Source organism: Strongylocentrotus purpuratus, unplaced genomic scaffold (assembly GCF_000002235.5).
Source record: "Strongylocentrotus purpuratus isolate Spur 01 unplaced genomic scaffold, Spur_5.0 spur5_scaffold_2, whole genome shotgun sequence".
NCBI lineage: Eukaryota > Metazoa > Echinodermata > Echinoidea > Camarodonta > Strongylocentrotidae > Strongylocentrotus > Strongylocentrotus purpuratus.
Genome location: NW_022145605.1, coordinates 41,839,501 through 41,856,187, shown reverse-complemented (window position 1 = coordinate 41,856,187; position 16,687 = coordinate 41,839,501). Strand labels below are relative to the sequence as shown.

Here is a 16,687-nt window from a genome sequence, read left to right as displayed (position 1 = left end):
TATTCACAGTCACAGTATCGTATCATTACAAATACACAAGAAACATGATCCCAATACAAGTCGATCCATTTCCTTCCCACTCTCCGTGCTTCATAATAACAGTATTGATGGTTGTGTACTTGAATGGGGAATAATACCATGTAGCTAAAATGGGTTATGAGTTTATATCAACAACAAAAATTGTGAGCGTTTTTATTGTATATTATGCAAGTGGAAGAACATCAGAGAAAAAATGTTCCCTGAAAGGCATGGCTCTTCAAATGATTTCATAATTAAATATGACATGAACAGTTTAAAAATGTGGGTCTCATTTTTTTATGCCACATCTTTCTGTGTAGAGTGCTTGTTACTTTCACCAAGACTGGGCCAAATTTCTTATCATTTTGATGATTCAAGAACCTTGCAATTCACACCAATAATTATTTGCTACACGATCAACTTTTTATAATCGATTCCACATCGTTTCTTTCACAATGCAATCGCATGACCAGAACTCAACTGCATCTTTAAGGGTGACAAAAAGAATGGCCTTTTTAAACAGGTGATTTCTAAAGCAAGTTTAAGTTCTACATACCTAGCTGATATCCTGCTGAAGACTGCATTGAAGTTGTTGAGACTGAGGGCAAACAGGACCCTAGAAGCAGATGTCCGAAGCTGATGGGTGAGAGGATTCTCGGAGATAACATTCAGAAGCTGACAGATTTCTGGTAGAAGGGATTTGACCAGCATGGTCTCGTCCGAACGCGATGTGTCTTTGGGTTGCTGTAGGTTTAATTAGAATCGATAAGAACGATTTACATTCTTACGCAAAAGTGTTTTTTATAACTTAACATAGAAAGACTGATGTACAGGAGTCGCAGAAAATACAGATAAAAGGGACTTGTCTAATATTGTCTCGTCTGAACGCAATGTCTTTTTGGGTTGCTATAGGTTCAATAAGAAATGACAATAATTTACATTTACATTTATTCCAAAAGAGCATTTTCATAATGGCACTACTGGTGTTAAATAAAGATACCACAAGCCATAAATGTAGATTTTGGGCAGAAGGGTGTTGATCATCATAGTTTCTTCTGGGATGGATGCATCTTTGGGTTGCTATAGGATACAAGATACAGTCAAACCTGTAGATAGACTAGAAAAGCAGTCTTTAAGAGCTGGTGGTCTTGACACGTATGCTCAGGCTATTTTCAGTAAGAGCATGATCAAGGAAAATGAGAAATGTGGCCTTTACAGCTGGTGGTTGCTAAAGCAGGTGTTACCGTATACAAAACAAATTGGGGATGGATTTCATTTTTTCTCTTCCATTCCATTACGGAAGTAGATAAAATAATTTGATTACAATTGTAAATAAAAGGAATATAAGAAAGGGGAACAGATGCAAAGAATGAAAAAATGCAGAAAAGGGAGGGGAAGCAGAAATAATAATGTTGAATTTTTCAAATTCTCACTTCATAAACTCCACAATTTACATATACAATTATCATGTACATCTATTGCCAAGTGTCTTTATGGTGGCAATAATAGTGGAACGAAATGAGACTGAAAAACATTTTTTTCTTCTTCAATATATGACTCCATTTTCTTGAGCAACTAAGACCAATAACATGCTGCTTTTATTCACAAGTTTAAATGAAATATCACAAGAATTATTTTCTGTATAATTTCTATATGTACACATACATTTTAATAGGTTAGATCAATACAAAACTGTTGTACAAAGTCTGTTTACAAAGCGAGTATCAATTGATATTAAAATTATAAAACTAGATGCTATTATCATATTTCAAATAAATAATAGTTTCCTTTTCGTAGTGAATTGTGTGCAATTATTGTGGTTATGTTATTGGTTTAAGAGTATGGCGCCATGGTAAAGTACATCATTGAGCAAAGGGGGAATTCCCAGTATTCTAAGTTTCACTTTGTAAAACTTTGTACACTGTTGATTCAAGGTCACAGATTACTCATCATATATCAATTTATTCCCTCCCATTCTCTGATTACAATCACTTATCACTGATGCAATGAGTTTGATTAGTTACTACATTTGAATGCATTCTGCAAGCAGGGAATAATGAAAGAATGACTTGTATTACATGTATTTGTCAACAGAAGCTTGATGTATTATCGCTAACTTTATATGTTATGTATTTCCAAAGATAGTTATGTCAATATTTGAATTCTTTAATAGTTTTAAGTGCCCCATATAAGATAACTACCAGTTTATTGCCTAAAATAGATCATGAATCTGAATTATCATAAAACAAATATAAGCATAATACATGGTGCATATTGTAAGTGCAAGATTATACTACAATATATTGAGAGTTTTTGAAAACTTATATTTCTGAATAATGTTTCCAAATTAATGCTACTAATGAACTGAGTAAAAACGGGGGAAATTAATGAAAGGGTCATTGGTTGTGGTTTTATTTAGAAGAGACGGGAAGGGGAAGGGATCTGGGAGGGGAGGGGAAGAGATGGAGGAAGGGAGGGGAAGGAGAGAGGAGGGGAAGGAGAGAGGAGGGGAAGGAGAGAGGAGGGGAAGGAAGAGGGAGGGGAGGAAAGGGGGGGGGGCAGAAAGGGAGAGGGAGGAGGAGAAGATGGGAGGGCAGAAGACGGAGGGACAAGGGGCAAGAGTACACTGTTGTAAAATTGAAATGAGAACTTACAGCTGAGAGACATTTTTCCAGTGTATCCAGAATGATGAGCTGCGACTGAAAAAGGCATTTCTCTTGGTCTGGATTAAGCCCCTTCTGCAATATAAAAAACACAACAAAGAGAGAAAAATGAGAATTATAGCTTTCATGTACAGATAAAGAGGGTACATTACCTAAACAGTGTACATACATAAAAACTTTGTTAAACATTTACTAGCATATTTTAGAGGAGGAAAAAAAAATGGATTTTGAAGAATCTACATGTACATGTATGTGCATGACACACATGTACTGTACATGTACATCTACAGTATGTGTGCATCATTGTGTATTGCAGATTTCATAAACTGGAACTTTAGTGCTAGCACACCAATTCTATTGAAGCAATGAGAGAATACCACATAGTGGACTGTTCTTTCCCTGACAAAGAGGAATTGTTAACTTACAGCAGATGGGATACTTAGGGATACTCTTGATCATGCTCTTTTTGTCACATCCTAAACCCTTTTTCATTCCCCATCCCTTATCTATGCCATTAAATACACATCCTACCAATGACTAAAACAAAAGAGTTCTATGAAGGTAGGATGCAAAAGTTCATGTGGTTGAATGAGCAAGTATGCGCTTGTAATATGGCTACTGGCTGAAATGCTCCCCAGGGACTGGAACATTTGCATACATTGTGTGCAGGTAAGCCTGAATCCGATGACCGGGTAATAATATATCTGTAAAGCGCTTAGGCACACCGTTGTATCGATGTATTGGGCGCCATATTTTTTTTGAAATATATTTTTTTTAGCAGATGTTTCTGCATTTATTGATAAATCAAATATAAAACATTCAAATAACAATAATAGAATATAATATAATTGATTTACATAAAGAGCGACAACTGAAATACACACAAATATAAAAAAATGCATAATTGAAAGCTTGAAAGTATGGAGGTAAGTAAAAATAATCAAGATAAATGCAGAAGCCAACTATCATAAGCGAAGATGCTTGAGTCGATAGCAGCCGGAAGCGGAAAAAGCGGAATATTATTATTGTTATTATTATTAAAAGATTGTCTACTTACAATGGAAGCCAGGTTCTTGAGGATGTTTGCAAGGCCACTGATGACCAGAAGAAGAGATTCTTGCTGATTCTTATCTTGATCTAGCTCTTTTTGTCACATCCTAAACCTTTTTCATTTCCCCATCCCTCATCTATCCCATTAAATACACATCCTACCAATGACTACTACAAGAGTTCTATGCAAAGCTTGTGAACTTACAATGGAAGCGAGGTTCTTGAGGATGTTTGCAAGGCCACTGATGACCTGAGAGAAGAGATTCTTACTGACTCTGATCAGACATTCTTTGTTCCGTTCCAAGTCCTGTCTGGCATGGCTTGCCTGACCCCCAGGACGACCCGGAAGCTAAAGAGAAAATATATGTAGAGTGAAAGAAATTTGTTAAATCATTAATAATAATTATATTTGCTTAGCACCTAACACTTACTTTATCAGAAGTCTATAAGCGCTCTACAACAATGCAGCATAATGACCCTGGCTGTAGCATCACAGCTGTCACGCGCGCTGCTTTTCAAGGAATATATCCCTACCAGGTTCCAATTTACTTCATCTGGGTGGAGTGTGGCAAATGTAGATCAATGTCTTGCCAAAGGACATTAGTGCCGCGGTGGGACTCGAACCACATAACTTGTGATAGACAGTCCAGCGACGTTTCCACTCGACCACGACACCTCTACAATCTAATAAGGCTGTGAAGGGTAGTCGAATGCTCGAGTACCCGCACGGTTGACAACTACTCGGGTACGATTTCTCGTACCCGAATATTCGGCCGCAAAAAAATGTCCAGACCGACGCTTACCCGTGCCTGGGTGAGCGACGGCCGCTGGCATGGTGCCGTCGGTAAAAATGTTTCCCAACTCAAGCACTGTCAAACTCACCACTCAGAAACTGGGACCAAATGTCTGGATTTCTGCTTGGACTTGGAGGAAAATGGATTATTCTGCCATCCTTGGTTTTTAAAACAGCATTGTTCACTGTTATTATTATTATTAAATCGGCGCCTTCAACTGCAACTCAAAGTAAAATTGCATGCGTTTTTCGGCGACAGAACTGGGATACTGCTCCGGTGGTATGTATGGTGGTGGCAAAAAAAAAAAAAAAAAAAAAAAAAAAAAAAAATTAAAAAAAAAAAAAAAAAAAAAAAAATTAAAAAAAAAAAAAAAAAACATGGCGTCCGAATACTCGAGTATTCGCTTGTAAACATAGGAGTGTACTCGGGTACCTCATTACACTGTTGTGCACAGCCTTACAATCTAGTATTTCTATCGAAACTTGTTTACTAATGTGTTTATATGCATGTTTCTCTCAAGAACCCCCTGGTTACAAACTTGTTAATTCACCTGCTACATGTATAGAGTACCAAAGTGTGACTGTTGCTTGAATGAGTTCATGGTAAACCTCATGCACAGGCTCTGTTGTTTAGTACCAGTAACCTTTGGTACTGGCATCTCTATAGATACTTTGTAAACAATAGCTGTCACTATACCTGGCAAGCTTTTGAGTTGTCAAGGAAAATCTTTGTTCAAGACGAATGCATAAAATTAGTGATGAACGGCCGTTTATCCAAACCGTTATAAGTCTAACTTCTTGGACATCCCATTGAAACGTGTGTTATTAAATAAACACGCAATCCTACATGTATGGGATTTCCACAAACTTAGACTGATGACAGTTTCGAGAAACTGGACCCATGTCTATTGAAAGTCATCTTAAAAGCAGACTTACAACTGACATTGTATGAACCACACCGTAATCAATTAAATTACGCAGTAGGAATGACAGAAACAGAATTCAGAAGCCCAATAGTAAATTAGAAATGAATGCATAATGATATTTCTGCATAGGTACACAAGTGTGATATCATTTCTTTACTGTCTTTTTTCTCTCCCTTTCTTATCCTTCCCTTTACTTTTTTTCCCATTTTGTTGAGGGGAGGGGGGGGGGGGGGGGAGGGCCAAAACTGAACTGAAATTACAGATCTTTGATATTCTAAAAACAAATACAATATTCTCAATTTTTGTGCAATTATGACGGTCCAACTGGATGCTCAAACTTTATAATTCAAAATAACAAAAACTTCAAAAGGTGATGACAAGCACTACAGTAGATCTTTTTAAGCTTAATGTACACATGTACTTGTGTACATGCATAACCCTCATTTGGAAAAAATGTACAGAGTATAATTTAGTTATCATCTGTATAAAAAGTGGCTTAAAATTCTTTAAAAAAACAGTTTGAATTAAGATTCTCATGCACTATTAAATTACATGGATGAAGGTGAAACTCAGAATAATAACATACCGGTATTATATTTATGACCATTGTGTAACGTACAAAAGACATCTAATGTACATGTACGTTAAACAATCAACAATACTGTACATGTATATATAATCAAAGCATAGTGATGTATAACATATATCACATCACCGTGACCCAAAACACTCAAGTGCTGTATATTGCCATTGGAGAGGTTACAGAGTTCATTGACCTGACTTGTGATCATGGCTCAAATTCCTGGCATAATACAGCTGCAACAAGGTATTCCATTGATGTGGCTTTCCGGCACCCACAGGGGGGTAACAGTTGCACTATTATTGTCATGATCTAAGCGCCCCTCCTCTCTCTCTCTCTCCCTCTCTCTCTCCCTCTCTCTCTCTCTCTCACTCCCCCTCTCTTTCTCCCTCTCCCTCATGGCATCGTCAATCCCCCAAGGACACGGGAAGTGCGCTATTTATTCACCCATGTACCTTTAGCCAAGCTCAATGAAAACGACATGATCAAGTTCACCTCAATGTGCATCGTACAGATGATAAATTTAACTTATTACTATTTCATTTACAAAATCTTCGCTTGTCATCTTTGTATGTGCATGTATCTATATGATAATTGGCCAAGATAAATTTATGCAGGTCAATCTACAAACCATGTGCAGAACATACTTTACACATGTACATGTACATTCAAATATAGGCTACATACATGTACTGTACATACATGTACATGACTATGAATGGTTATTCCCTAAAGGAAACATGCATTCGATATCAATTTACTGAATTTAAAACCTAGTAATATGATAAAGATATGGGATGTACAATAAATTTATATGTGTATGAAGAGGACAATAAACCATGAGAGATCAAAAATAATATCTGCAATGTATTATATGTACATGTAATGGACTGAAGCAAATGTAGTTTTGATTGACTTTAACAATATAGGACCTAGTAGATCTAATTACTGAATTAAAATATTGAAGGGGGCTTCGTAAATTAGTTTATACACTGTAGATGCTACTAAACAAGCACCGCTGATGCATATTGTACATTAATGAACTCATACTACTATACGTGTACAAGTGTAAGTGCATTCCCGATATAGACATTTCTCTTTTTTGTAACTGTTCACCTAAATGCAGTTCGCAAGGGCACAAGAACTGTGAACGAGATGCTACACAATCATTTAGATAGATCTGCGAGTAGATACAGAATGTTAGTGGACATTTAACATTTACGAAAATCCAGTAATATCTGTGTCCAGCTGCAAATCTGTTCAAGTGGATTTCTGTAAAATAATAAGTTAATAACTTCTGTATTATGTTCTGTACAAAATGCTGCTCGATACAGTCATTGCACACAGCATGCAAGTGCATTATATCTACATTATATGCACATAGTATGCTATACGCAAGAGGACCGGTTACCATGTAGTTAATTTCAAGTGGGCGAAACATTGGAACATGCGTGTGGGTGGAATACAGAGCGGAAATGGGTCGTCCGCAGAGGACAATACGTGACATTTGCCGGATGTTTACACAAATGCTAACGACTGTCAATTGACAGGCTCTGTGGGAAATGTGCAGTCCAAGGAAGAGAGAGAGAGAGAGATCTGGGGGAGAGAGGGAGTGACAGAGAGAGAGAGAGAGAGAGAGAAAGAGAGAGGGGGAGGGAGGAAGGGAGAAGGAGGATGAAGGGATAATGAGATGATTAATAGATTCAGAAGCAGTAGCAATATTGAGGAATGATGAGAAGGAGAGAGATTTAGAGATAGAGGGAAAGACAGAAAGAGTGAGAGAGGGGGAGATTGAGGATGAGAGAGAGTGAGAGAGATAGAAAGAGAGAGAGAGAGAGAGAGAGAGAGAGAGAGAGGAGAGACAGAATGAGAGAGTAGAGAGGAAGGATGAAATGATGTTGAAATGGATAATAGATTGTGAGTACTATGAAGGAAAGTAACATATTTAAATACAGTATGATGCAGGATATTTTATAGTTAATAACGTGTTGCAAATTTAAAGTCCTTAAAAGGCCTTCACATTAGCCCAAATTGGACTCGCGAGAAATATTTTTCTGTCATCTTTAGTTTTAAAAACAACGTTGTTACTAGGTCTAACTTAGTTCACAAACACTTCAACTGTGCCTCGTAATAAAATGAAACTATTTTCGAACACTGAAATGAGAGCGGATCTGATCTGGTTAACAAAAAGCCAAAACAGCCCCAAAAGCTTTTGAGTGGCTCTTTTGGCTTTTAGTTAACCAGATCAGATCGGCTCTCATTTCAGTGTTTGAAAATACTTTCATTTTATTACGAGGCACAGTTGAAGTGATTGTGAACTAAGTTAGACCTAGTAATAATTTTTTTTTTTTTTTAAACTAAAGATGACAGAATTTTTTTTTCCAGAATTTTTTTTCTTTTTCCCCCAATTTTTGTTTTTTTGTTTTTTTGTTTGTGTCTTCAAAATAGGGGTGCGCCTTATACACAGGTGCGCCTTATACAAGGAGATTTACGGTAGGTACAATCTTTAGAATTCCTTTGAAAGAGTAAGCTAAACATAAATAGTTCAGTGAGTCCACTGCCTCCTTACAGGTTAATGGTAAGCAAATTATATACTGTACTAATAATGAGAAAACTAGGCCGTTAATAATACTGTAGAACCAGAAACTATGCATCTCCAAAGAAAATATCCTTTCACAAATTTTGCATTATACATTGAGATAATTCAAGAGCCTTATGGACTTTATGGACTCCTGAACTTTGTGGACTTCAAAGCAGCATTTGATACTGTCTGGAGGGGTGCTTTATGGAAGTGCCTTCTTTCAATAGGAGTTGAGAAGAACTTGATTGACCTCATTAAGTATGTATATGTATGATCAGACCAAATGTGCTGTCATCGTAAATGGTAAAGTTACGGAATGGTTTCAAGTTATGACAGGCATCAGGCAAGGCTGTCTTCTGTCCCCAAGTCTGTTCAACATCTTCCTAGAGTTCGTGATGGCAGATGTCAAAAACCTAGACAGTGGAGTTCAGATGGGTGGCATACGCATTAACAACATCCGCTATGCAGATGACACCACTCTACTTGAACTCATCTATGACAAACTCAAAATATCAACAAACAAGCTGGTGGAAGTCTGTGGTAAATGGGGAATGAAAATCAACACAGCTAAATGCAGAATCATGACAAACGACGATGAGGAAACTTCAATAGATGGCAACCCTATAGAGAAGATAGGAGACTTTGTCTTCCTTGGAAGTGTAGTCCCCTCGGTTACCAAAGATGTCAAGAGACGCACAAATCTAGCTTCCTGGGCATTTGGTGGACTGAGAAACAATATATGGACCAACCAAGATATTTCAAGAGCCCTGAAGGTCAGGATTTAAAAAGCCTTCATTCGTCCTATAGCCACCTACGGGTCAGAGACGTGGACGCTAAGGAAAACTGACCGGGATAAACTGGAGACCTTTGAGATGAGATGTCTGCGAACAATAGCAGGAGTCTATCTTCTAGATAAAATTAGAAGCGTAGACATCAGAATGTCATTGAAGATCTCCAAGACAATAAATGAGGAAATATCCAACCGCCGCCTGAAATGGTTTGGACATGTGGTGCATATGCCACAGGGACGCCTACCGATACAAGTCCACACCAATGACTTTACTGTGCCACGGCCACCAGGACGTCCTCCCGAGGTGGAAAGACCAAATCCGCCAAGACTCTGGATTAAGCCTGGAGGCTGCCCAACACCAAGCCCAGGACAGAAATGAATGGAGGCAGACCACCCGTAGGAGCACAAGGGGACACTCCGTCCTGTGCACTTAAGTCAGTCAAGTCAAGTCAAGAGCCCTATGACGGGCAAACCAAACATTAACTAGATGGACCTTCAACTGCGCGTAGTAAAAAATGATGCCTCTGCCATGGAGCAATTTTACAAACCAAAACAGAAGCAATTTTTAAAATTCAAGTTTGATTGTAATCCATTTTGCATGTACATAATGAGCCCATGACCTTTGAAATTTGACCTCATGACCCCAACATCTAATCAATTTATTGGCTTTGCAAGATACATACATGTCTTGAGTTTGAAAGTAACCTGTCGATTACTTCTAAACTTCTAATGATAGTGTGATCACAAGCTATTTTTGCATACATAATGAGCCCTGTGACCTTTGACCTTTGAACTCGTCGCAGCCTTAGTATGTACATTTATGCAGGATGTCGGTTCCCACTGTGCATGTTAGATCTTTGAAGGTGCCTTCAGGCACCCTATCAACACTTTAACTTGCTCACAAGTAACTTGCAAACATTACATTCACAGATGAAACAAAATTTGCTGTATTTCAAAGTGATTATTATAGTACAGGTAGGACAACAAGATATTAGGTTAAATTTGAAGTTCATATACATGTAGTAGAGTATACAAAATTATCTGCCAAAGAGCAGCATGTACAGGTGTGCTCCAAAGGATTCGCACATGAATTTCAAACCTGTAGTGCCTTGCATTACAAAGGTACAAACAGTTATAATGTTCTCCTAACTAAACTTTTCACTTATATTGACACGCTAATAACTTGGTGTCCTCTTAAATGTTCTTGTCATTTATTTTGATTACTTCACATAGACCTGTACTTACATGTATATCAGGAGAAAAAAACTTTGCTGACTACAATGTACATGTACTAGATCTTCCACATTGACCCCAAAAAATGGGCAAATCTGCTTTCCTTTGAATTTTGTTGATAACATGGACTTTGGATATGCTCATAACTCCCGGATGTAGGACATTGCGATGATTTTCATTCATGCTCATTGCTCTTGTAACTTAGGTTTGAATTTGTAATATTGGAGATGTTCTTTTATCAGGAATTCAATCATAACAAATTGGACAATGGGACACTAAAAAGCGGTCGGTCAAAAATCTTCTTTTAGTTACTTTCTGATTCAATTCACAACAACTGTTTTGTAATTGTTTTGCAGACCTTTATTTCCAAACACATTTCCCAACACCTGGGACTAAATTTCTTATAAAACAGTGCTGCTATTGATCATGATATTTTTTCTCCTCAGACACTATTAGTGTTCACAGAGTGTCCTCTCTTTTCGTGTGAGAAAGTTTACTTCTGTATGAAAATATTGAATTGCAAAGATTTTTTTTTACTCTGAGAAAGCCATTACCATTGCTCTCATAATACCAATAAATCATACCAACAACAACTCCACAAGAAATGAGACAAGGAGACTAACATTTTCTCCATTCACATTTTTTTTCAAATCACCCTCATTCTTCACAATTTGAAAAAGATGGTCAAAGTTGACAAGTATTTTTCACCATTTCATGTCATGGTTTTTATGTGCAGGAGACTTATTTTGTTTCTATAAAGAAGATACCTACACTGTAGTAAATGTATCTGAGCCATGCACACATCAATGTCTAGCATGACAAGGAGAAAGATTTTTTTCTTCTCAATATGACGAAACATTTTGGCCAACATCAGCTCTAGTAAACTAGTTGAATGCCACACAAATAATGTCCCTGTGTCACTTCATATTCATTATAACCTAGATGCCAAAGGCTTCAGGATAATTTAATTATTTCCAATGGACGATTTCTATACGGTTTTAAAAAGGTTGTCATAGAGCGAAACAAGACTGGAAATAGGTTATTTTGCACACTATCTTAATTAAGGCTGTGCATGTAATGTAATGAGGTACTCGAGTACACTCCCAGGCTTAAGCGTTGGTCACATCCCACCGTGCGTGTTTTTAGTCCGTACGGTTTTTGGGGAGGCCACGGCCGCCACGTTTTTCTGAAAACGTAGGGAGGGAGTGGCAAAGGCAGGAAGGGAGTACCGGCAACGCGCATCACACGCACTGTGTAAGTACGTGGCCCGCACGCCACGCCTGGCCGTGAACGGTTGCGTGCATCGTACGTTGCGCACGTGGTAAGTGCGTTGTACGTGCTTACAACGTACGGTCTCCGTACGGTTGCCACGTTATCGTACGGAGACCGTACTTACAAGTGCTGCTCACATACGGTGTCCTTACTCACTCGCATGTTGTAAGTGCGTGCACGTGCGATGAACTCGGTGTTTATATAGGACGACATTCCGATGTTCTCCAGAAGTCCCAGCTGTTGCTGCCTCAATATGCCGCCCATTCCACCAAAGAGACTATATACATGTACTGCATAAATCAGTACGAACAACGTGCGTTGTAAGTGCTTACTCGGTACGGTCCACGTGAGTTCTGCGTGCTTATTGGATAGCTGAACTGGGGAAGTGGCGAGTAAGCACGGACCACGCACTTATCACATGCGCCTTTAAAAGACGCACGGAGTCAGTGCGTTGTACGCTCGTTGGCAATACCGGGCACGCACAATAGTAAACAATGCTGTTTTAAAAACTAAAGATGACAGAATAATCCATTTTCCTCCGAGTCCAAACAGAAATCCTGACATTTGGTCCCAGTTTCTGAGTGATGAGTTGACAGTGATTGAGCTGAGAAACATTTTTACCCACGATACCATGCCGGCGCTCACCTGGGCGCTGGGCATGGGTAAGCATTGGCCTGGACAGTGCCAGGTGTACGGGCGAGAAAAAAAAATGGCGGCCGAGTATTTGAGTACGAGAAATCGTAGGCCTACTCGAGTGTCCAGTGTTTTGTGCAAATGTACACATTGCAAATGAGAAGACTGTGCAAAGAGGTGAGGAAAAGAAACCAAACCATATAATCTTGATAATATGCTTTAATTTCTTTTTTTGCTCGCTCAATTGCAAGCACGCTTGCCGTTTTGTAATGTTTGTCCAAAAATGATTGACGAAACATCCGACATTACATATTCAGGGAAAGTAGCTTTAAGCTACATGAAAGCTTGGCATTAAAAAGAAGGTTCTTCCCTTGCTCACAGCAATGCAAAAAAAAAGATAATTTAGTCATGTTGTTTTGCGTGTTGCATGAAACTGTGTGTTGTAAGCTTACAATATAGTTGCATGCACTGAATTTTTACTGTACAGAGTCGATGATGTGTGGCTAATTTCATTAGAATACCAATAATTTTAGGCATACTCGTGATATAGGCCCCGCAACTATTTTGAATCGATTATAATTTTATACTAGGCTTCTAACTTCAGCCAACTCACTATAATATACTCGTGATCTAAGCCCCGCGCAACAGCATCGCGCGCACTTCAACACAGCAGCGGGGCCTGTATCACGACTATATACTTATATACTCGTTATATAGGCCCCGCGCTACGGCATCGCGCACAATTCAACACAGCAGCGGGGCCTGTATCACGAGTATATATTAGCGAGTCTGCTATTCAACTCGCTATATTATACTCGTGATACAGGCCCCGCGCAACGGCGTTGCATGTTCTACAACACGGACATGGGGCCTGTATCACGACTATACTGTATACTCGTGAACAAGGCCCCATCCTATGCATTTTCAAGACGGACAGCACGGTAGTGGGGCTTCTTTCATCGAAGTATAATTTAGGGGGTGTTTTGAGGTTTAATAAATAGAGCTAGCAAATGATTAAAAGGGTTCCATTTAAATGATTAAATTTATCTTGTAGACCCTATTTTAATATTTTTCCTTTTTTAATATTTTACGTTCTTAAATATTTTTCCTTTTTTAATATTTTTCCTTTTTTAATATTTTCGTTTTTTTTAATAAATATTATGGCCCCCTCTCTTTGAATTTATCTTTTATTTGAATTTTTTTTTTTGGGGGGGGCCCCCCCCCGCCCCCCCCCCTCTCTTTAAATTTATCTTTTAGTTAAATATTTTTCCTTTTTTAATTTTTTGTTTGGGGGGGCCAGCCCCCCCCCCCCTCCTCCTAATTATTATTTAAAAAATATTTCCCTTTTATTGCTGTCCGTCATTAGGCAAATTCATGCAAAAAAATATATTCAAGAAATTGACTTGAAAACACATCAGACAATTAGTCTGAACCGAGTCAGGAGCAAATTTGAAGAAATTATATTTTTAAATGTTGTAAACCAAAGATATAAGAAGAAAACTGACCAAGTATCTGTACTAAAAATCGTACATGTAAAATTGGTCGTAGACATTCGACAGCTGAAAATGACGCGCACGGTTGTGGTACGTGCGTTCTCGAATCCAAAATCGTATCTCACACACACACTCTCGCCATACCGCGAATGGTCCGTCGTGGGGAGCTAGCCGGCCGAGAGTTTGCCAGCGATACCAACGCACCCTCGGAGCTCCGCAGCGCACAATTTTAGCGGAACTCGAAAGGTTCGAGGTGGGAAGGTGGCGGGCTAGCTTTTTGCCAAAACCACGCTAGAACGTCTGCTGGCAAAGTGAAAAAAACTACGATCGAGAACATCGTCGGTTTCAGTGAGATAATTCTGAATTCTAATTGAGACTATATAATAAATTATATCGACAAAGAAACCTCGGTAGATCTCTTATAACTATACAAAAGCTTGTTTATTTCTCGTTTTGACATTTGTTTTCGAGCCATTTTTTCGTGCGCGAGTCAATGCAAACTTTGTATTACCAAACTTTCAACACGCAAGGAACGGGGAACACTCGCGGACCCCGTATCAAATTCGTTGCAAAAAAAAATTTCAAGGGTGATTTTGAAGCAGTGAAGAAAATTTGCGCTGCGATGCGCAGAAATATACTTGAAAGAAACTTAAAAAATCACACCTGAATTTTCAGAAAATCGTATTTGCATTACCGAGCCTAGTTGTGAGTTGTTTATAACTCAGATTTTATGAAGATTTGTCGGAAAAAAATGTCATTTTTTTCCGTTTGGTGGTCATTTCTAGGCTAATATTTAAAAAGTTGCATCAGTAATGGGCCCGATGTTTCTCTTATCGTACTCGCATGTTATTTCTACATAGATTAAACATAGGATGGTTAGGGGTAAGACCGGATAACATTATAAAAAAGATATATCCTTCCACCCTCCCATATCCAAGTTTTGGGCTGATTATTGCCGACCCACCGCAGCAAGGCCATTCAGATTTTCGTACGCTCGCGAAGCGCCCTCTAGTGCCCCATGAATGTGCCTACCGTCATGAAAATGTTGGCTGAAGAGTGAAGTTAGAAGTCTGAGATAATTTGTAATCGATTACAAGACGGGTAAGTTGCGGGGCCTATTTCACGATATTGCCTAATTTTATACTTTTCAAGGAGCAAAGAAGGATTCTGAATCTAAATTAATCGTCTGATTTTACACGTTTGATTATGCCGGCCCAGGACGCGTGAACTCTCATACTCATGACTCTCACTCTCTGCACTGCACTCACACTCAAATCAAATGATTGTCATTGTCAATTACAATTAACATTCATTGACTTATTGGTCTGCAGACTCCAGCAGCAGAATTTACCCTGTACATAGCAAGCTGAATACTGCTGAAACATTACTTTTACTAGATCTACAGCCAGGAGTAGAGCACTAGCACTGCACTGCACGGTCCATGTCATGATGTGTAGTCAGTTCGACCAGGATTGTGCACAATCTCAATGCAGATGCTATCCATTCATTGCACTGGCAATGCAATGTCCAATGCAAATTGGTAGCTGAAAAAGATGTCGACTAAATTAACATAAAATCAGTTTTCCAATGTACCCTTAAATCAAACTATAAATACAATCAATCATCTTACCTGATCTTCAAAACGTAGAATGAGCAGTGCCACCCAATCTATCGGCCTTTGGGCGGCCATTCTGTGGTAATTTTGACGAATTTCTACATGGGCGACAGCGCAGCGGTGATTTCATTCAGAAAAATTATTTATAGAATAAAGCGCCCTCTGTGATTGAAAGTGGAATCGTATTCGGAAGTGAAATCCTGACTTGATCTTGAAACTATATAGATTGAGAAATCGATTTTGCCTAAAAGATTATAGGGGAAGTGCAAAGAGCGAAAATGAATGTTCTCTGAAAAAGAAAAAAAAGGAACCTAAATAAACACATTTAAATGGTGGAGATAAATACCTCCCACCCCACCCCTCCCCCTCCGTGGACCCAGCCATAATTCATTTTGTAATTTATTTGTCAATAAGTCCCAAAATGTTGAATAGGAGTGGGTGGGCCAGAGAAATCTGGGCCAGTCATACTTGAGGGCAGGCTCAAACTTTAGATTTGGGGATATCCGTAAGGATGGGTGAAATGTTGCCCCCCTCCCCTTTATCATTATACCCTTAGGGCTTTTCGTTTGCGGCTCCTCTTTGAATTGTTGTCTTTCCAAACAATTACTATTGTCTAACTGTCCAAGGAGCGATTTTATTTCATTTCCCACTCTCTCGGGTGAGGGGAGCATCCCAGTGAAACAGTGAACACGGAATAAAGAATTGGGACATGGAAACATGCATAAGTCTATCAGGGCCGTAGCCAGAGTTTTTTTTTTTTTTTGGGGGGGGGGGGGGGGGGGGGGGGAGGGCACATACATGTAATTGATCGACGTCCTGGGGAGGGGTCTAAAAAAGTTCAACCGATCTTGGAATTTTTTTTGCCCCCCCCCCCCCCCGTGGCTACCTGCCTGTAGTCTATACCACGAACATATTATGAAAATAGGGTATAATATATTGCGTCCTGGTGGTTAATATATTATTTAATCATGTTTCTAAGTCGGTAAAGCGTCTGCCTGTCGAACCAAAGATCCCGGGTTCGACTCCCACCCAGGCGGATG

The 16,687-nt window shown here is 38.9% G+C and overlaps 1 protein-coding gene across 3 annotated transcripts in view; it reads right to left on the bottom strand.

The window, feature by feature from the left end:
* Positions 1-15,813, bottom strand: part of LOC756734 (neurofibromin) — a 70,357-nt gene extending 54,544 nt beyond the window's left edge. For 2 of the 3 annotated variants that reach the window (XM_030992470.1, XM_030992471.1), the window contains exons 1-4: positions 15,663-15,813; positions 3,937-4,080; positions 2,673-2,756; positions 575-762 (exon numbers count right to left, since the gene is read on the bottom strand). In XM_030992470.1, the coding sequence (XP_030848330.1) occupies positions 575-762; positions 2,673-2,756; positions 3,937-4,080; positions 15,663-15,722 (476 nt within the window). In that variant the 5' untranslated portion in view covers positions 15,723-15,813. The remainder of the gene's footprint in view (positions 1-574; positions 763-2,672; positions 2,757-3,936; positions 4,081-15,662) is intronic. The other variant, XM_030992472.1, reaches the window with a different exon arrangement.
* Between the last annotated feature and the right edge of the window lie 874 nt (positions 15,814-16,687).